This window comes from Wyeomyia smithii, chromosome 3 (assembly GCF_029784165.1).
Source record: "Wyeomyia smithii strain HCP4-BCI-WySm-NY-G18 chromosome 3, ASM2978416v1, whole genome shotgun sequence".
NCBI lineage: Eukaryota > Metazoa > Arthropoda > Insecta > Diptera > Culicidae > Wyeomyia > Wyeomyia smithii.
This window is the reverse complement of record NC_073696.1, coordinates 211,541,804-211,561,848: the sequence shown is the minus strand read 5'-3', so window position 1 is coordinate 211,561,848 and position 20,045 is coordinate 211,541,804. Positions and strand designations below refer to the sequence as shown.

Sequence of the window (20,045 nt, the reverse complement as noted above, 5' to 3'; positions counted from 1 at the left end):
ATAACCTGTATCGAACTCGGTAAATTGTAGTTTAGCATATATTAGGATTAAGACAGAGTGTATATTAAACTAAATGTGCTGAGCACTTAAAATGTAAAAAAGGAATAACAAACGAAGGAAACAAAAACATAAAAATATTAAACAAAGATGAAAACTTAGGTGTATCAATTAAAATGTACAAAGAACAGAAATTGTTAAAATAATAAGAAATAAAATATTGTTAATCGAAAAATTCTCAGAAGAACAATTGTTCAATTCAAAATCGGATTTACGCAATCCATCTCTGTAATATTACCGAAAATAATATTCTTCTGAACAAAATGATTCAACTTTCCCATTAGGCCTCTGCCATAATTCTCTCGGCTGTAGGTTAATGTACAGCCATCAGTGGAGCTGTACATTAACCTACGGCCGAGCGAATCGGTTCGCGCCGCTTTTCGCGTCTACTATGGCAGAGGCCTTAGAGAAAGTTGCTGGCTGATGTATTCACTTCATGCAAGCCTGCTGCTGATGCTTCCCGCTACCACACTGAAACAGCATTTTAGTGAAGGGAGTGTCGTTGCATCAGCTGACCCTGCTACTATCGATGCTGATATACCCGCTGCAACAACTACGCTATGCATAGCCATGCCACAGTTGTGGCCGCTATACGCTGGCCCAACTGCTGAGCAACTGCAACGCTATCCGTAGCCATGCCACAGTTGTGGCCACCATTGGTACCCGCTGTACCTGCATCTGCTGGCCCTGCTGCTATCGATGGTGAGATCCGCTGAAACTGCTTAGCTTATCCGCAGCCATGCCACAGTTGTAGCCGCTATCCGCTATCGATGGTACCCACTGCTCTTTCCCGCAGCTGCTGAGGGAGGACTGCTGTCGTCGCTGTTAAGAACTATTATGAGCGGCTTCGATTAAAACAGGCTCTTATATAGGGATGAAAATAGGAATGAACTATTTTTCGTACATGGTGGAATGATATAACTTGAAAAATATGTGTCAGAGCGATCATTTAATAAGCTCCACCTCTTTTTTCAGTTTCTAAAGTTTTTCCTCAGTTTCGTAGCACGGATGCACAAATATGATTTCTTGTGAACATTCTGTCGAGCCGGACCGATAGCACTCTCATTGAAGCAACAAAACAATATGTTTTGTGTCGTGTTGTGCAGCTTGGTAGAAGAACATGTTCCCGTCCCCGTGTCGCATGTAAGCAGATTATTGCGTTCAGTAGACAGTATAGAGATAGTGTATCCAGCGAATGAACACCGATGGTGCTCTCATACACGCAACGGTTTTAAGCCGTATCTTATTGCGGTTTGTAACATCAAGCGATTTCGTTTGCTCGCTGTTGCGTGCAGCGTTGCCAGGTCATTTTTTTAAAAATCTGGAAAAGGCAAAATAAAAATCTGGAAAAAATCTGGCAGTCATTTCGTGGGGTGAAAGGTTAATTTTTCGGATAAAAGTCTTGGGGTACGCAAAATTTGAGGTGACAAAATTGCAAAATTTCGCGCCATTGAAGTGATGACCTTTTTGCGGAACAGAGAAAATAAAATCTGGATAAAATCTGGATCATCCATGAAAAATCTGGATAATTGGACATCAAAGCTGTTTCCTGGATACATGTTCAAAAATCTGGATAATCCAGCTAAATCTGGATACCTGGCAACGCTGGTTGCGTGTTGCATCATGTTGCAACTTGGCAGGTGGGAGACGACGAAATTCTGTTTATGCTGATGGATTGAATCGACTTCATATTAGCTCTGCATAGTCGAACTAACTGCTTTTGTGAATGCGTACTAACAGGGCAGTTAATTATTCAATGTCGGTTATGCTAATCGCAGCCTTTGCGCTGCCCCTACAGTGGGGGGTTTACGAAATAAAGTGAAAGTAAAAATTAGACAACTACAACAGAATTTGATTGCATCCCGCACAGAATGTCTGCTTGTGTTGATGCCAGAAAATTATTAACCTTCAATTATTTTTTCAATTGCCTTGAAAAAAGCATGTGGCGGTCAAAATCGGTTGCTAATTACAACCTTTGAGCTGCCCTAACATTGGGGGAATTAAGATACACGGACAACATGCACTGTGGAAGCTATTTCACATTCAGTAAATTAGACGGGTGCGACAAATTCGAATTGCTAGGATGCAACACAGAATGCTTGCTTGCGTTGACAAAAATTATTAACTTTCAATGACTTGTTTATTTGCCTTAAAAAAGGCATTTTGATTTCCGAAATTGGATTTCCTGATGGCAATCATCATGCTGCCCCAACACGGGGGGAATAATGGCTGTCTGGCGACACACGCTGAGAAAATCCGCGCTGCTCCTGAGACGTGGTGACCAACCACAGGGCTAGTGCTGCTGCTAAGGAAGGACGACTGCTGTTGTCGCTGTCTAGAACTATTATGAGCGGCTCCGGCTGAAACAGGCTCTTATATAGGCCAAATAGCATGTTTTCAATTGCAAGGTATATGATCCTGTCGACCGTGCTTGGGAAGCAAGCATATAACGACCAATCAGAGGTCGAATTTTTCGTTTTGACAAGGCTTGGCTATTTTCAATAGTACAATAGTGTGAATAATAAAATTACAATTATCTTATTTTGGGAAGAATCTTAGAAGATTTTCCAATCTATTGCTGCAAGAACGAAGGAAATCCATCGAATACTAACCGATTTATTAGCATTTGAAATTGGACATATTTTTCACTTTTTTCGGTTTTAGATTTTCATTTCACATCCCTATGTAGCCGAACTTCCTGAGAGAAGTATTCTACTTCAAAAAAACACCCGTACGATAACTCGTGTATTGTTATTTTGCAAACTCAAACGGAGATGAACAATTTGCGTCTAATCGAGACGAAAGCAAAACAACGAATGCCAACAATACAGATTGTTTTTACAGATATTTTTGTTCCAGATACAGATGTTCAGATTTTTTTAAGGGAAAACACAGATTTCAATGTGGCAACCCTGTCCATTACGTTACGTGGGTCTTTCACTTCCTTCCTGGCTGATTACACTGTGCTACAAATGAGAAAAAATTGCAAGAACTTCTGAAGTGGCCTAGTGTAGGTTATAGGTCTTGTTGAGTGTAACATTCGCTCATACTAGAAATTTTCCAAACACCCCCAAAATTTAAAGTTATGGTCAAAATACCGTTTCTCGGACCTGTTTTTCAACTCGGTCATTTCTCAACCTATCTATTAATATCTGTATGTTTTGACCATTTAAAATTGGTTAGGAAATGATCGAGTCAAAAAAAATTGTATGCGCTGAGGTCCAAAAAACGGTATTTTGACCATAACTTTAAATTTGGAGCTGTTTGAAAAATTTCTAGTATGAGCGAATGTTACACTCAACAAAATCTGCAACCTACACTAGGTCACTTCAGAAGTTCTAAATCGCTTTAGGACAGTGTTATTGTTGAGGTTTGCAGGAAATTATACACAGTCGAAACCGGAAGATTTTCGCTTTCAAAATGGTTTACCGTAAACTTTTTGCTAAAATTTCTGTGCAGTTTATAGCGAACTGTACAATGCGCTTGCGGAATGCTCCCTATTTCAACACCATTTTGAACAGAACTGGGCATGCATAAACGAAACAAAAAATACTGCCATAAAAAGGAGAGAGAGAGCTTTCACACCTACATACTATCATTTCTCTCTGACCATGTTCGTTGTGGAGTAAAACAGCCTTGAAAAATTCAAAATTTTTAGTTGTCACCCGTTAACAATTTGAAATAGATTTCAGAGGAAACTGCAATGCAATCCTGTTCTCACTTTTTTGGAAATATATATTAAATTGTGCGTTGAACCTTAGAAGAATGAGAAACAATTACAACTTGATGGTTTGATGTTTTTCAAATCCATACCCGACCCGAACCCGAATTTTTTTATCAAACCCGAATTCAACTCGAACCCGAAAATTTTATTTCTATGAAACCCGAGTCCGAACCCGAGATTTCATAGATTTTCAAACCTAAACCCGACATTTTCAAATCCGATCCCGACCCGAACCCGATTTTTTCGCGGTTGAAACCAGAACCCGAAAATATTATTGCTATAAAACCCGAACTCGTAATTTTGAAACCCGAACCCGGGATTTTATATCTATTATCGGATTTCGGGTTTTCAAACCCAAACTTGTGAATCAATTCTGGTTTTATTTGTTTCGTTTAAAATAAACTATTTTCCACATTTTATTTTTTTTACGGAACAACAAGAAGACGTAACACCGATCAAACAAACCGTTCTGGCTTTAAAAATATTTTTAATCATCAATACAAAGTTTACATAAACTTCTGCACAAATTAGTAGTGTTTAAAAATACTAATAGCACAAAATGACATTTTTATAGTTTGCCAAAAAAATTGTAACGAACTTCGCAAACACGCGCCTCAAAACGATCAAAGTTTTACTTTCTAGACCGTTGAAAATATGCACAGTAGTTTATGAAATTTTCGATGTTGATATATTTTGTAGGGCCAATTTTACATTTGAATTGCGTTTAGTGGCAGGGCTCAGAAGTTTCGTGCTAACGAAAATTATCCTCATTTAAAATTTCAGCTCAATTAGACCTCGCGAAATGGTGTTTCAGAGCGTCTAAATTTAACTTTTTTGACCGGTGTATACAGCACAGCTTCATGAAATGTTCGACATCCAAATTTTATATGCCCATTGCTAAATGTCTTAGAAATACATGAAACGTCATGATCTGGTGTTATTTTGGTAAACTCTTTAACATTTGAATCGTATACTTATCCGGCGGAACGAGGGTTTTCTTTCATAGGCGGTGACGGAGTTGACGAAAGTCAAAACCGTTCGCAATGATAACACCTCTTATGCTTTAAGCTATTCCGGTGAGACGAACTGGAGTAGACCAGTCGCTGCGGAATGCTCATTGATTAATTCTCTCACTTTATTGAAAATCATTCGCTTTTATAGGCAAATGCAATTGCCAAAATATTTAATTCTATGTTTACATGTGTGGCCAGCTTGGGCCCCTGCTGGAAACAGCTGGAGAGTTGAGCATTAAAATTGCAACGCTGCATTTTGCGTGCTGTATGAATCAGGCACCAAACGTGGCGGTACACTCGCTACCAGGCCTGGTAGCGAGTGTGCAACCCTTAGGCATAAGGCTTTCAGTAAGTAACGGAACTTACTTGCGCGGGTCAGTGGTTTGAATCGAAATTTGTTTTGTTTATGGTTTACGGTGCCGTACAAAAGAGTTGGTGTACGACAAAAAAAAATTTCGAAAAAGTCGAATTTACAAATCAGCGATCTCGTAGCTCGAAAATTTTCTAAGGCCAAGAGAGTCATTTTTTTTTGCAAATGATTCTTTGGATAAATCGAGAAGGTAATCCAAAGTAATCACCGGTTGGAAAAATTCGTTTTTAAAGATTTTAAGTACATTGAGAATTGGAGAGAGCATTTATACGCAGCCGGCGTGAAGAGCAGAAAGTGGGGCTTCTTGTTCATGTTTTTCGAATACGTAAAATATAGAAAATTGTTCTAGAGCCTTGAAAGTGCTATTTAAGATACAAAAAAAGATTTTTATAAACTTTTTAGGCGGCACTCCCCTTTCATATTACATATAGCGGTTCAATTGTTTTCTGGTTCACAATAAAACGTTAATGCTATACTTCTTCGGTAATGTTTTGATATAGATTGTAACTATGATAATTACACTGGTCGACAAAAGCGAAAAAAATGCTGCCCTAAAGCTCAAAATAGTTATCCTAGAAAAGATTATAGCTTTCTAACCATTCCTGTGAATTTTGGTGGCCATATCCACTGTTAAAAGTCAAACTTACGTCAAAGTGTTCTAAAGCAATAGCTCGCCGGGCTCGTCGCTTCAACGTTATGTTCACAAGAAAACTTATTTGAGTTTCTCAAAAATTTTTGGTGGCTAGGGGAACCAAAATTTACAAGAATGGTCAAAAAGTTATAATCTTTCATTTTTTCTTCAGTTTGAGGTGTGGCCCTAAAATACCTGTGTTGACCAGTGTTATTTGGTGTGACAAATTTTTTTTACTGCGATTGACTACCAAAAGTAATCCCAACAAACTTAAATATCATTTTTTGTTTTACATCTAAATGTCGATAGGAACAGATTTTGTTTTTAATTTTAATTTGTCGCTTGCGTTGTTACAAGCTGAAGCTTAATTTCGGAAAAGACGGTAATTTTCTAGAGTGAAATCTGTCGTGAAAACCAGGTTGTAGAACACACAGGTATTTCAACAGTCTGTATTTTTCAATTTATGTGAAAAATACAAGTTTACTTGAACCGAAATGCGCAGAAAAGTTTACTTTTCACTAGCTGCTTTTTTATTGTTCTTCAAGTAATAAAAGCTTTACTAAACAGTAAATGGATTGTTCAAACAATAATTGTTGACTACAATTTTGTATTAAAAATAACAAGAAATTTTATTATGTTCTCTTCTCTGTCATTGGATGTTCAAAACTAAAATCTCACCAGTTTAGGCGGACTCCGCCTGCTTGGTTTCCAACTTTCGAACCGTTTCCTGAAGATTCTGAACGGTGAGATCGTACAACTGCTTCAAGGCGGACTGTAGCTGTTCGGTGGCTCCACGGCTTTCCTCCTTGAGTCGTTCACCAGTCTTTTGAGCTTCCGTCACCAGTGATTGAATGTTGGACTGCACAATTTCCTGATACTCTTTGGCCTTTTGGGCAAGCTCCGGCTTAGCTTCGCTTAGTTTCTTTGTGGTTTCCGACAGTTTAGTGCTTAGATCTTTCACTACCGGTTCAAAAAGATTAGAATGCTTCTCTGCCTCCTCCTGTAGTGTCGTTTGCACTGATTTCAACTGCTCCACGTACTTGTGAGTGTTGTTTTGCAGAGTTTCGATCACCTCCTGGTTGGATTTGAAACCGAGCGTCTTAATGACACTTTCATGGGTATCAGTCAGCGCTTTTTGTACTTTTTGGCCAAATTCCGTGATGTTCCTGAAGAAGTCATCTACTGGTACAGATGGTGCTTCTCGAACGACACGCGCTGTCGAAACCTGTTGAAAGAAGATTAAATAACGAGATTCTACTCAAAATCACCTGAAACTTACACCTAGCAGACAGAGAACCACAACAAGTGAAACCAGTTTAGCCATTCCGAACTTCACGGGTTTCGACAAGCAACAGCCGAAATCAGAGTCAAGACTAAATCAGATCTATGCTGTCCTTATGGCTTTATATACCTGCAGTGTCACATTTGATGAAAATATTAATACCCATCGTTATTCCAGATCGGCTGCACCAATGACGGAATAAAACCAAACATGATGATTCAACTCGACAAGAAAAGTAAATTCGAACTTTGTACAGTGTCAATGATAAGAGGATGTTCCCTCCATTGCCTACAATATTTACCTTCACAATAGGAATGCATGTTGAATTAGACTTCTGCAACACATCACAAGTGATAATGCCCTTCATAATAAATGCTCCTTATAGGTTAAACAGGGTGCACATATTAGATTTCTAAACAAGAAACAGGAGATTCTCTCGAGAGAGTTTCGATGATTTGATGGTACTGTTTTCTAATCACCACATGTGGTTAAATTAAACAGCATGATGTTATTATGTCAGTTAACAGTGATGTTGTTTAATCATTACTCTGATGCTCTCCAAGAAAAGACCTAACATTTCGGTACTTACTGAACATTTAAAATTATTTCCCTGAGCTTTAGATTAAAAACTTCATAGTGAATTCAATATTAATATTCATTATTGACAATAAAGCCCTTTTGATAACGAACTGATGTAAAAACGTATAGTTTCGAAGAATGAGTTCAAATAAATAAAGACGCGTCGATAAATGCCCTTAAGGCAAAAAAACGTCAAGGTCTGATCTTATCTCGGTCTTCTTCAAAGTAAAAAAAAATAGCATCTCTTAAACTGAAAAGTTTCTTCGAAACCTGAAAAAATGGGTTTTTTGTGAAAATGTAGCGATTTTTTTATGTGTTAAAGTGGATGTTTGATTTGACAATAGAATACTCCGATCCTATAACATGAAACAAACAATAATGATCTTATTGCAAGCGTCTGAGTTTTAAATAAAATGAAAGAAAGTTTTTGTTATCTTTCATAGTTCTCTGGTTATAGCGATTTTTATTAAACCACTGCACTAATTCACTATCAGAAATCTTCAAAATCTGCAAACTAAACCATTTCTATATTAAAGTATAAGTAAAACATCATTCAATCCAGATACAGTCATTTGTCTCTTGCTGTCTCCTGTGTATATATTTATAAGTGAATTAGTGCATTGTTTTAATAAAAATCTTTAAAAACTAAATAAATATAAGAGATAAAACTTAACTTTTTTCGGTGATGTGTGTTTTATTATAGTGAACAACATTGTAGAACATTGGAAAAATTTTAGAAAATTGCAATAAAAAGTTATATACGAAAATAATGTTATGTGGCGTTCTGAAGAAAATTTCACAATAGTATATTTTATTTGGCAGATAGAAGTATGGTGTTTTCGACAAAATTGCTTCTTATAAAATGTGCTTAAACTTTAATCAGCAAAGTGGATTTTTATATGCAAAAATGAGAAAAATTAAATTTGTTTCTCGCTTTTAGGTGGATTGACCACAAAACCAAACCAAAGAAATATGTAAGAAGAAAATAAATATCGAAGAAATTGTTTGTTTCTTTGTAGCGAACGATATGTTAAAACATTGAAAAATTATAGAAAATCACTATAAAAAGTTGAATTGAAAACAATTGATTTTTAAGGGGTCATCTATAGAAAAACTCCACAAATGTCCATTTAAATAGGTAGATAAAGATATGATGTCTTCAACAAAGGTGTTTTTTTTAAATGTGCTATTACTTACCGAACTAAATGGATTTTTATATTCCAAAATGAGAAAAGTAAAATTCGTTTCTCACTGTTTAGTGGATACTTTACTGAAGACACTGTGGCTCTTGAATCAAACTTACGAGTCGAAATAATTCCGATCACGTTTGTGCAGCTTTGGAAACAGTGTGCTCTTGCATGATCAATTAATTTGTATATTTCTTCATAATTTCATGAACAAATAAGCAGTAATAGCAAAAGCAAATATAAAGTTACTCTTATAACAAAAAGTAAGTGGAACGAGAATAAAATTAAAGCAATGGTAGATTTATTGATTAAATTTTATGCAACTAAACGAAATATGAATTCTTTCATATATTCTAAAATCCATTGATCTACCCCAGAAGAAAGGAAAATCAATTTTCACAAAAAATACATATTTTTTAATAAATTAAAAAAAAGATAAAATGAGTCTAAAAAATTCAACAATGTTTAATCTAAGCCTAAGTCTGCAAATCTATGTGTATAAAAATGAATTTCTGTTTGTCTGTCTGTTTGATCTTCATAGTCTTGGAAATTACTGATCCGATCAGCATAAAAACTTGTATGTAAGAGTTTTTGGGATTGATAATGGTTCTTTGTAAGGGAAAACTCCCATACAACTGGAACACATATTTTTTCTAAACTCGATAACTAATTTAGCAAATGGAACCAAATTTGGCATGTGTAGCTTTTAAGGGGTAAGCAATGTTTTTATGATAGTTTGACAAACCTTGCTCCTCCAAAATGGTGGGTTCCCATACAAATAAAAAAGCACTACTAGTTTTATTGCGGATTACTCCTGATGTTTTCACAAATTACTAGATGAAAAATCATGTGAAGCAACAAAAAATATGAAGGATATAATGGATTTGAAAAATAATGCCAAAGAATACGCGTATAAACAAAAGATTGACAAACGCTGCTCTAAATCAATAAATTCTTCGTGGGTGCTAATCCTGACGAATCTCTGAAATCCAATAACTTCCCAAATAATTGTAAATCATTTTATTCATTTGTAATTACAAAAAAACTATGGTTAACAAAGCATTGCTATTATCTTTTGTATTCCAGAACTTTTTAGAATATTAGTTCCAAAGAATATATTCCTTCGGCCATTCTACTCCAAAAAAATCTAATCGAGCTCATTCAATCCTCTCTAAATTCAATGGATAATGAAAATTCTAATGAAATTATTTATCCCGACTTTAACAAAACCTTAGATATACCATAACAAAAAAACAAAACGATTTATCAAGTCCTAACTGGGTTTTGAAAATTTATTTCAACGGAGTTGGGATTATCTATACAAAAGAAATACAAAAAAAATTATAAAATCAACAAACTTTCTTTTAGTTACTTTTTACTATTTAATTCTGCTATGAATTGATTTTTTTCTTTTAAATCTCAGAATAAAAAGATCAAAGTTCAGAGTTAACAACGTTTAAATATTCCCTAGCCAAAACACTACTGAGTTTAGGCTAAGCATAGAACATCTGCACACACTCTTTTAGTTGCAATAATGCCTTACAAATTCTGGTCTGTTTCAATGATTTTGCCGCCACATCCATACAAAAAACAGGTAGAAAACTCTATCTTTCTTTGTAAACCAACAGTTAGTTTTACAAACTTTATTCCGAAAACATTCATCCGGAGTGCCTTCAGTTGAACCTCCGGCTGTGAAGCATCTGCGTATGTGGAAACAGTTTTTCCTCGTCACTGCCATCATGCAGTTACTCCAGTGGCCAACCGCCGTAACAGCAGCGAATCTGCTATGTGTATTTTCGGTAAGTTTTCGCTTATCGCGCACAACCTACAAAGTGCTGCGATCACAAATATGAACGTTGAAGCACGAAACCCTCCACCAGAAGAATTAGCTGATTATGAGTTTCTGGCGAGCCATGAAATAAGCTGGAGCGACAGTGAAATTAGACGGAAATGCCTATCGCAAAGCCAAGTGATATAACAGTTCAAGGACGGTCACCTTTTTTACGAAATCAGAAAGCTAGACATAAAATGATACTGAAATCAGAGCAGGGTCTTGCAATCGCGTCGACTGTGTGTAATCAGTAACGCTTTTATGTAAATAGAAAGTTCGAATTATTCCGGTTTGAAATAATCTCATCTTCAATAACAATTCATAAAACATGAAATTTCTGCTTTACCAACTTGTTCGTTTTATACAGCAGATCAAACGAATTTCTCTTCGTTCTTAACCATTTTACGGTTCAATGCTTCATTATACAACTATTAAAATAGAATTAAAATCGAGCGGTCGGTATCACCAGCGGGAAATTGGTTAAGTTTATTATAAATGCAAACTTTTTTCGCAGCTCAAAGCTGTCACCGATAGCGATGAGGCAACCAAATTCAGGTTAATTTTTCTATTTAAATTATATTTTAGCTGTTACTCGTACCCTCCAGCGCTCGTTATTTGTCGCATAATCCTGATGCTTTGGATACGGAGCTTCTTAATCACCACGATTACGATGAAACTATAATACACCCTGATGAATCGTTCAAACAACAATCAATTGAGAATGACGAAGGTATTTGAACAAAAAATATAAAGTGAGATTGAACAATCATATCGTCTTTATCTTGTGTGTAGATAATGAGGTAATTTCCGTACGTCTGCTGAACAGTTTCATTTCGAACCCATATTCATCAACAGTACACGAAGTGCAAGATGTCTTCTATGAAAACATACAAACAACATCACCGGATACCGGCAGTAGCATAACTGAACCTCCACATTATCCGGCAACCACTGAAGATGATCTACTAAGATCAACGCATGAGAGCACTGAAAACTTTATCAGCAGCACTACTGAAAGTATCGTTGAGCATCTCAATGAAGAAACTTCGATATCTACAACATCCCGAGAATTACAAACCACAACGAAACCCATATACGTGCAAACATCGGCAGCACTAGTGTTAACTCCAGCTGCTGTCCCTATAGAAACAACTACGGAACAAGTGATAACACCTCTAGCTCCCGTCATTGGAACGCGGAAGAGAGTTGCTAGAAACTTCGAAGACTTTAAAATCGCCCCAGAAATCGACTTGAAGCGACTGAACTTTGGTAACATGCATGGATTACGTATCAGGGATTTACTAGCGAGTTCGTTACCCCCCGAGAGCACAGAACAATCGGATACTCCATCCACGAACACCAAATCAAGTGCCGAGTGTCCATGTTCCAGCCGAAAAACTCGAAAATCAGTTGATTATGATACCTATGATGATTACACGGACTACGAACAACCGCCGGCAGTTCAATTTCCTCGTCTGAAAAATCTTTTCAGTGATCAGGGTCAGTCTCAGGATAATGATGCACCTGAAACCGATACTGCTATAGAAAGAGCCGAACGAATCCAGGGTGCCCTGGAACGGATTATGGGTATAGTAACGATTATATCACACGTTGATAATTTTATTCAGAAGAAAACAAAACAATCTATTAAGAGGCTAGCTCGGTTGTACGAAAGTGGGGAAGAATAAATGATAGATAAATAGCAATTAGAAAATTGTTTTAGTTAGTCCCATGCCTAGAGTACTCATACGTAACGTAGAACATTCATACGTAACGTAGAACATTCACCTTTTTTCTTACTTTCGTGGTAAAATATCCGTCAGGATTTCACCAGTGACACCACGTTGCGCCAATGCAATTGTTGCGCAGCCTGTTTACAGCTTCTTGATCATCCCACACTGCCAAGAACTTGCTCCACGTGGTCCAATCAACTAGCTCACTGCGCGCCTCTACGTGTCTCTCCATTCTTGTCATAATGTTTCTGGATACTTTTTTCTCAATGGTATTGAATATCAATTTTACATTCTGACAGTGACATGTGGCATTTTTACATAACATTTATTTGACACGGCATAATACATATAATGTTAAACGGAGCCAGATAATTTTATTCCTAGAGAGATTGCTAAAACTAAAACTAGCATTTTCTTTTATTCATTGCATTGGTTCGATATGTTGTTAAATAGGCACTCTGATGCTCTTAAGGAAGCTATAAATCAGCATCATGTATGTCTTATTCCGCTGAGCCAGTACATCATGTATTGGGACAAAGGGTTGTATAGCTCGAGCCCTGAGAGTATCCAAAAGCACGGATCTGGCGTCAATGTCCGTCATGATTGACAATGTCAATGTCATGATTGACATGTGGCATTGTTTAGATACAATAACAATATCGCACGCTAGCCTGGGGGCTAATGCGGTCTCGATCAACTAGAATAGTTGAGAGAATTCGTTATCGATATTGTTTTCAGCACATTTTGCATGTTGTAGGATAAGTACAACGATACACCGTGCCCCAGTGCTGAGTCGAGAAAAATTCCAGCTCGAAAAGTTCTTCGACCTGATCGGGAATCGAACCCGATATCACAACCGTGTGGGAGAGCTAGCCGACCGACATCGCTAACCACAGAACCACGGGGACCATTGTTTAGATACATTGCATTCAAATTATATAATGTCAGCTGACAAATTATTCCACTTGCTTTTGCTATAAACGTCAAGCGGAGAACACGTGTTTTTCACAAGCGGCTTGAATCTCAAATCGAATACGGATAAAGTGACTTCTACGATTATAGTTAAACACATTCAATAGTACTTGAAATATAAACAGCGGTAAACTATGGCGGATCCTAATGATCCAGGAGGAGGTAAATTGACCAGAGGAGCTAACACCCCACATCTGATTTACTGCACCTTTCAGAGTAATAGTAGAGCTAATAGACTCAGAAAATGGAACGAAAACGATCAATAAACTATCGTTCGGAAAGATATTATCAAAAATACCAGCATATCGCCAGAACATTTTAAATTTGAAACCACTTGGACGTAACAAACTTTTGGTTCTCCTGAGATCCGGAGTAATTGCCAACAAAATGCAAGCAGATAAAACACTTCATAACCAGAACTATAAGGCATACATCCCTAAATACTTCATCGCTATCTCTGGCGTAGTAGCAGGAGTTCCTGTGGACATGACTACAGAAGAAATGCTTGCAATAACTATGTTAAACCGTTCATAAGCAAGGCTACATTCTGCACTAAGTGCCTGAGATATAACCACAACTCTACCAACTGTAGACTACAGCGATGCGGATTGTGTGCGAAGTTCCATGAAGGAGACAACTACAACCAATGCGAGAATACTGTGAAATGCCTACATTGTCGAGCGGAAGGACACCAGACTGGAGACTACAAATGTCCAGAAAGAACGCGGCAGAACAATCTTAAAATCATAATGGCGAAAACAAATTTAACAGTTGTGGAAGCGCGAGAGCAATTCTCAATCTACACACAGAACCAATACAATTTACTTGAAAACCACGAAGAACATCCCACATTAACAGAGACTTATGTTGATAAAGTCAAAAGCAATATAAAAGCAATACCACCCAAACTTCGATCACAAAACACAAAGCGAGGATCAGAGGACAATAACAGAGGAAACATGACGCAAACTCATACAGACAAAAAGCGAAAAACTACACAGGAAGCTGCAACTAATGGAGTAGCACTATTCAACAGATATAAAGTCGACGAAAAAGAAAAGCAAGCATGGAAGAGAGACATGAAAGCAACACAAAATCAAAAAGTAATAGAAAACCGGACAGTGTCAGGTCGTATGGAGTACGTAGAAGAACACCAAGATACTTCGGATGACGAGGACCAAGACCTGGAGGACCAAGATAACAGAAAATCAATATTATCAACATCTCTGAGACCACCAGAAGAGGGAATTTATGAAGAACAGGTAAGCCAGTCAGTTGTCACTAACAAAATTAGATATAATTATCCAAAATCCTACTAACTCGCACAAGAAAAACAAAATGACTACAAAAATACTTCAATGCAACATACAAAGTATCAGAAAAAACAGAGATGAATTGAATAGAAATTTATTAAAAGATGACTACAAAATCGGACTTATCTCGGAATGTTGGACCAAGAAAGAGCTAGAAACCACACAATACAACATACCATACTTTAACAATTATTATTGTTCGAGAGAAGATGGCTACGGTGGAGCCATGGTACTAATCCATAACTCTTTGAAAAGTACAAATCCCAAAATTAAAAGCACCGGAAATATTCAGTGTGTTGGAAGAATAATCTTGCCCCTACAATTAGCAATCGTCTCAATCTACGTGTCACCAAACACACCGCTAGGCGAATTCAAAATTCACATCAACGAAATTATTAATACGACCAAACCATACAACAAGTTTATCCTCGGTGGCGACTTTAACGCACACCATTACACTTGGGATAGAAACCACAGCGATGGGCGAGGTGAAACTTTCTACGAAATCATAAACGATGAAAATGTTATACTACTGAACAATACAAATCCAACTTTCATTCCCACAGAACTCCATAAAACCCCTTCAACTATTGATTTAGTGTTATGCTCACCACAACAATTTCAGGACACGGAAATGGAAGTATTAAAATATAATATTGGAAGCCGACACCTAATCGTCAAAATAGAAATACAGGCAGAAACAACAGTGAAAAAATGGTTTGTGAACAGGCAACGAATCGAAGAACAAATGAAAAACCTAGAAAGCGAAAATATTTCAACTGTAACAGATTTGCAAAGGGAGATGAAACAAATAATTCAAAGTGCTAGACAAAAAAGTACATACGAACCCAAGTTTTGGTGGAACGAAGAAATCGAAGAAGCATGGAAAGAAAAAAATAAATTAAGAGAAAGGTTCAACAAAAGTGGCGTTTTAGAAGATCTTCTAAAATTCAAAAAATCGGAATGTCAATTTAATCGCATAAAACACAGAGCAAAAGAGATAAAATTCAGGGAATTTGCCGAAGAGATAGACCCCAACACAAGCACCAAAGAAATCTGGGAAAAAATAAATAGATTAACCGGGAAACGTAGAAAAGCAGGTAATTCATTGGTACACTATGAGCTGGATTTAGCGAACGAGTTCCTAAACTTACACTTTCCTTTTGGAGAAATCTACCCAGAACATCAACATGGGCCTACCGAGTACGACATACTACCAGTTGAGCGATGGAACAAAGTACTTAGCAGACGAACGAAATCAACAGCCCCTGGAGCTGACGGAATCACATACAAAATGCTGCGAGATCTGAAGGGAGACATAGCCGATAATATCAGGCGGGATCTGAACAAAATGTGGAGAAACGGATGAATAGATAACGAACTAAAGAAAATCAAAGTAATTGCAGTACCCAAACCTGGGAAAGACCCAGAAGTCGTTGCTAATCTAAGACCAATAGCTCATTCTGTGCCGAACACGCATCAGTACTGGACGTGTTTGGTGATCGGTCCGATAGAGTATAAAACAAAAGACGCGTGAACAAGTGTTGGCATTGTTTGCCTGGTCGAGTGAAATAAATCCGGGTTCAAGGTCGTTCCTTTGTGCAACTGTTTCGCATCGTGACTGCCAGCTGGTGCGTAAGCCGATTTGGCTGCTGGCTGGATTGTGCTACAGCAGTGGACGAGACACAAACGAGGAAAAAGAAGAAGCCATCAGTGTCAGCGAGTCGTATCGCTGTGTGGAGTGATCTCACACCTGGCTCGCTGCTGGTGGCTGTTTGGTGCTGCTGTATTGGTGCTGCTGGCTGTAACGGCTGCTACTTCGAACGATCGGACAACCAACCTTACTGGAAGGGAGAAATAAAAAGGTACGTGTTCTTGTCAGCGCTAGTGCGCTAAACATAGCGCGATGGATGTAGATCCCTCGCCTCCCGCGCCACCATCCCCGAACCCCTCTGACCCTGACCCTTCTGTTACCCCCTCCCCTGTTCATTCTTCAGTCCCCCCTCGCCCCAGGCTTTACCCAGACGGAGCCCAGGGCAGCTATACTGTTTATTTTCGGCCAAAGGCAGGACCGAAATCGAAAAAGTTGAACCTCTTGCAGATTTCTAAAGACCTGACGAAGGAGTACAAGGGCGTGACCGAAATTTCCAAGGTCCGGCCTAACAAGCTCCGTGTCGTGGTCGGTAACCTGAAAGAGGCCAACGATATAGCTTGCTCTGAGCTCTTCACACGCGAGTATCGCGTTTACATACCCGCACGAGACGTGGAGATCGACGGTGTCATAACCGATTCGAGTCTGTCCGTCGAGTGTATACTGCAAAGTGCCAAAGGGTGCTTTAAGAACAAAACGTGTCCCGAAGTAAAGGTGCTCGACTGCAAGCAATTGCGGTCAGCATCGATCATCGGTGGCAAAACAGTATACACTCCGTCAGACTCGTTTCGAGTTACGTTCGCCGGGTCTGCACTACCAAGCCACGTCTCGATCCACCGGGTTCGTCTCCCTGTGAGGCTCTACGTGCCCCGCGTCATGAACTGCCTGAATTGCAAGCAGTTAGGCCATACAGCCGCCTACTGCTGCAATAAGGCACGTTGTGGCAAGTGTGGGGAGTCTCATGCGGAAGATTCTTGCAGTGTTAACGCTGAAAAGTGTATTCACTGCGGAGAAAATCTGCATGAGCTCTCGACATGTGCGGTGTACATGCAGCGCAGGGATAAAATAAAACGGTCTCTCAAAGAGCGTTCAAAGCGTTCCTACGCTGACATGCTGAAGAAGACCGTTACCACTTCTCCCGTTACTTCGAACCCCTTCGATCTGTTGCCCTCTGAGGAAACCGATTCTGACGATTCACCAGCGGGAGCATCTTACGCCAATCCTGGGGAGTCTAGAAAGAGGAAAAGTGTTTCCTCTCCTAAACTTCCCAGAAAAGGTCCTAAGATTTCTCAAAGTGAAATGAAGGTTACAAACAAACCAAACAGTGCTGCGGAAAAACCGAAGCAAACTCCTCCTGGGCTGGCAAATTTAAAGTCCCAGAAGGAGTTCCCAGCACTGCCAGGAACATCTAAAACCCCAGTTGCTCCTTTTACACTCCCAGTTGATGAAACAAACTCTGGATTAGTGAAATTTTCTGACATTGTGGACTGGATTTTTGAAACTTTCAATGTACCCGATCCAATTAAAATTTTTCTTACAGCATTCCTCCCAACAGTTAGATCATTTTTGAAGCAGTTGACTGCCCAATGGCCTCTCCTTGCAGCGATTGTATCCTTCGATGCCTAATTCAACTGCGTATATGAAGGATTCTATCTCTGTCTTACAGTGGAATTGTAGAAGTATTTTACCAAAAATTGATTCGTTTAAAGTTTTGATAAATAAAAACAAATGCGATGCATTTTCCCTTTGTGAAACTTGGCTTACTTCAAATATTGATCTCAACTTCCATGATTTTAATATTATTCGCCTTGATCGAGACACCCCATATGGAGGAGTACTTTTAGGGATTAAAAAGTGCTATTCTTTCTATCGTATTAACCTCCCCTCGATTCCAGGCATCGAAGTTGTCGCATGTCAAATGACAATACAAGGTAAAGAGCTTTGTATTGCCTCAATATATATTCCCCCCAGAGCACAGGTTGGGCAACGGCTGCTCTTTGATTTAATAGAACTTCTTCCCTCGCCACGTTTGATTTTGGGAGACTTCAACTCTCATGGCGTGGCTTGGGGTTCCCCATACAATGATAACCGCTCCTCTTTAATCTATAACCTTTGCGATGACTTCGACATGACTATTTTAAACAACGGTGAAATGACACGTATCCCGAAACCTCCAGCGCGCCCAAGCGCTTTGGATCTATCCTTATGTTCGACGTCGCTACGGTTGGATTGCACATGGAAGGTAATCCTCGATCCTCACGGTAGCGACCATCTACCTATTCTTATTTCAATTACTAACAGGTCAACTCGCATGCGACCAATTGACATTCCGTATGACCTCACACGAAATGTCGATTGGAAGTTATACGAGGAAATGATTTCAAAAGCGGTCGAGTCGATTCAACATCATTCACCACTTGAAGAATACAACCTCCTCGCGGGCTTGATTCTCGACGCCACGTTGCAAGCCCAAACGAAGAAATATCCCGGCGTAACGATCAAAGAACGGCCTCCCACTCCGTGGTGGGACCAAGAGTGCTCCGATGTCTACACGCAAAGATCCGACGCGTTTAAGGCCTACCAGACGGGAGGTATACCTGGCGACTATTAACGGTATTCGGAGCTTGATACCAAGCTTAAAAGCTTGGCTAAAGCAAAGAAACGTGGATATTGGCGTCGGTTCGTGAACGAGACGTCGAGGGAGACATCGATGAGCACTCTTTGGAACACAGCCCGAAGAATGCGGAATCGCGTAACGGTCAACGAAAGCGAGGAGTCTTCAAGTAGGTGGATATTTGATTTTGCCAGGAAAGTATGTCCGGACTCTGTTCCTGAGCAAAATATTGTTCGCGATGCGTCTCCGGGCCACGACGCGATAGAATCACCTTTTACGATGGCAGAACTTTCAGTTGCCCTCCTGTCCTGTAACAATAACGCGCCTGGATTAGATAGAATCAAATTCAACTTGTTGAAGAATCTACCCGGCAATGCCAAGAGGCGCTTGTTGAACTTGTTCAATAAGTTCCTGGAGCAAAACATTGTACCGCAGGATTGGAGGCAAGTGAAGGTGATCGCCATCCAAAAACCAGGGAAACCAGCTTCTAATCACAACTCTTATAGGCCGATTGCAATGCTATCCTGTATCCGGAAATTGATGGAAAAAATGATACTCCGTCGTTTAGACCACTGGGTCGAATCAAATGGTCTACTATCAGAAACTCAATTTGGCTTCCGCCGTGCCAAAGGGACGAATGATTGTCTTGCGTTGCTTTCAACAGATATTCAGCTGGCGTATGCTCGTAAAGAACAAATGGCGTCTGCGTTCTTGGACATTAAGGGGGCTTTTGATTCCGTTTCTATTGACATTCTTTCGGGTAAACTTCACCGACAAGGATTTTCTCCAATTTTGAACAATTTTTTGCACAACTTGTTGTCCGAAAAGCACATGCATTTTACGCATGGCGATTTGGCAACTTTTCGCATTAGCTACATGGGTCTTCCCCAGGGCTCATGTTTAAGCCCCCTTCTTTACAACTTTTATGTAAATGACATCGACGAATGTCTGGCAAATTCATGCACGATAAGACAACTTGCAGACGACAGTGTAATCTCTGTTACAGGAGCCAAAGCTGCCGATTTGCAAGGACCATTGCAAGATACCTTGGACAATTTGTCTGCTTGGGCTTTACAGCTAGGTATCGA

General features: G+C 39.0%; 3 protein-coding genes across 3 annotated transcripts; 2 read left to right on the top strand and 1 right to left on the bottom strand.

Annotated features, from left to right (window-relative positions):
- Positions 1–6,398: 6,398 nt before the first annotated feature.
- LOC129727458 (uncharacterized) lies at positions 6,399–7,216 on the bottom strand. The gene is made up of 2 exons (XM_055685313.1): positions 7,075–7,216; positions 6,399–7,020 (listed from the first exon to the last, which is right to left on the bottom strand). The coding sequence occupies exons 1-2, from the start codon at positions 7,117–7,119 to the stop codon at positions 6,478–6,480; spliced, it is 588 nt and encodes a 195-aa protein (XP_055541288.1). The 5' UTR covers positions 7,120–7,216; the 3' UTR covers positions 6,399–6,477.
- Positions 7,217–10,498: 3,282 nt separating this feature from the next.
- Positions 10,499–13,322, top strand: LOC129727456 (uncharacterized). The gene is made up of 3 exons (XM_055685311.1): positions 10,499–10,642; positions 11,260–11,404; positions 11,467–13,322. Exons 1-3 carry the CDS (start codon positions 10,550–10,552, stop codon positions 12,360–12,362), a joined length of 1,134 nt encoding a protein of 377 aa, XP_055541286.1. The 5' UTR covers positions 10,499–10,549; the 3' UTR covers positions 12,363–13,322.
- A 250-nt stretch (positions 13,323–13,572) lies between these two features.
- On the top strand, positions 13,573–16,481 carry LOC129727455 (uncharacterized). Its single transcript, XM_055685310.1, has 2 exons — positions 13,573–14,641; positions 15,318–16,481. The coding sequence occupies exons 1-2, from the start codon at positions 14,129–14,131 to the stop codon at positions 16,059–16,061; spliced, it is 1,257 nt and encodes a 418-aa protein (XP_055541285.1). The 5' UTR covers positions 13,573–14,128; the 3' UTR covers positions 16,062–16,481.
- Positions 16,482–20,045: the final 3,564 nt, after the last annotated feature.

What these genes read in the sequence shown, in the direction of transcription:
- LOC129727458 (XM_055685313.1), bottom strand. Translation starts at nt 7,119, where the DNA reads ATGGCTAAACTGGTTTCACTTGTTGTGGTTCTCTGTCTGCTAGGT. An exon ending in TGGTTCTCTGTCTGCTAGGT is followed by an intron (nt 7,021 to 7,074) that starts GTAAGTTTCAGG and finishes TTCTTTCAACAG; the next exon opens with GTTTCGACAGCGCGTGTCGT.
- LOC129727456 (XM_055685311.1), top strand. Translation starts at nt 10,550, where the DNA reads ATGTGGAAACAGTTTTTCCTCGTCACTGCCATCATGCAGTTACTCCAG. An exon ending in ATCTGCTATGTGTATTTTCG is followed by an intron (nt 10,643 to 11,259) that starts GTAAGTTTTCGC and finishes ATTATATTTTAG; the next exon opens with CTGTTACTCGTACCCTCCAG. An exon ending in ATCAATTGAGAATGACGAAG is followed by an intron (nt 11,405 to 11,466) that starts GTATTTGAACAA and finishes TCTTGTGTGTAG; the next exon opens with ATAATGAGGTAATTTCCGTA.
- LOC129727455 (XM_055685310.1), top strand. Translation starts at nt 14,129, where the DNA reads ATGGCGAAAACAAATTTAACAGTTGTGGAAGCGCGAGAGCAATTCTCA. An exon ending in AGGGAATTTATGAAGAACAG is followed by an intron (nt 14,642 to 15,317) that starts GTAAGCCAGTCA and finishes CAACAATTTCAG; the next exon opens with GACACGGAAATGGAAGTATT.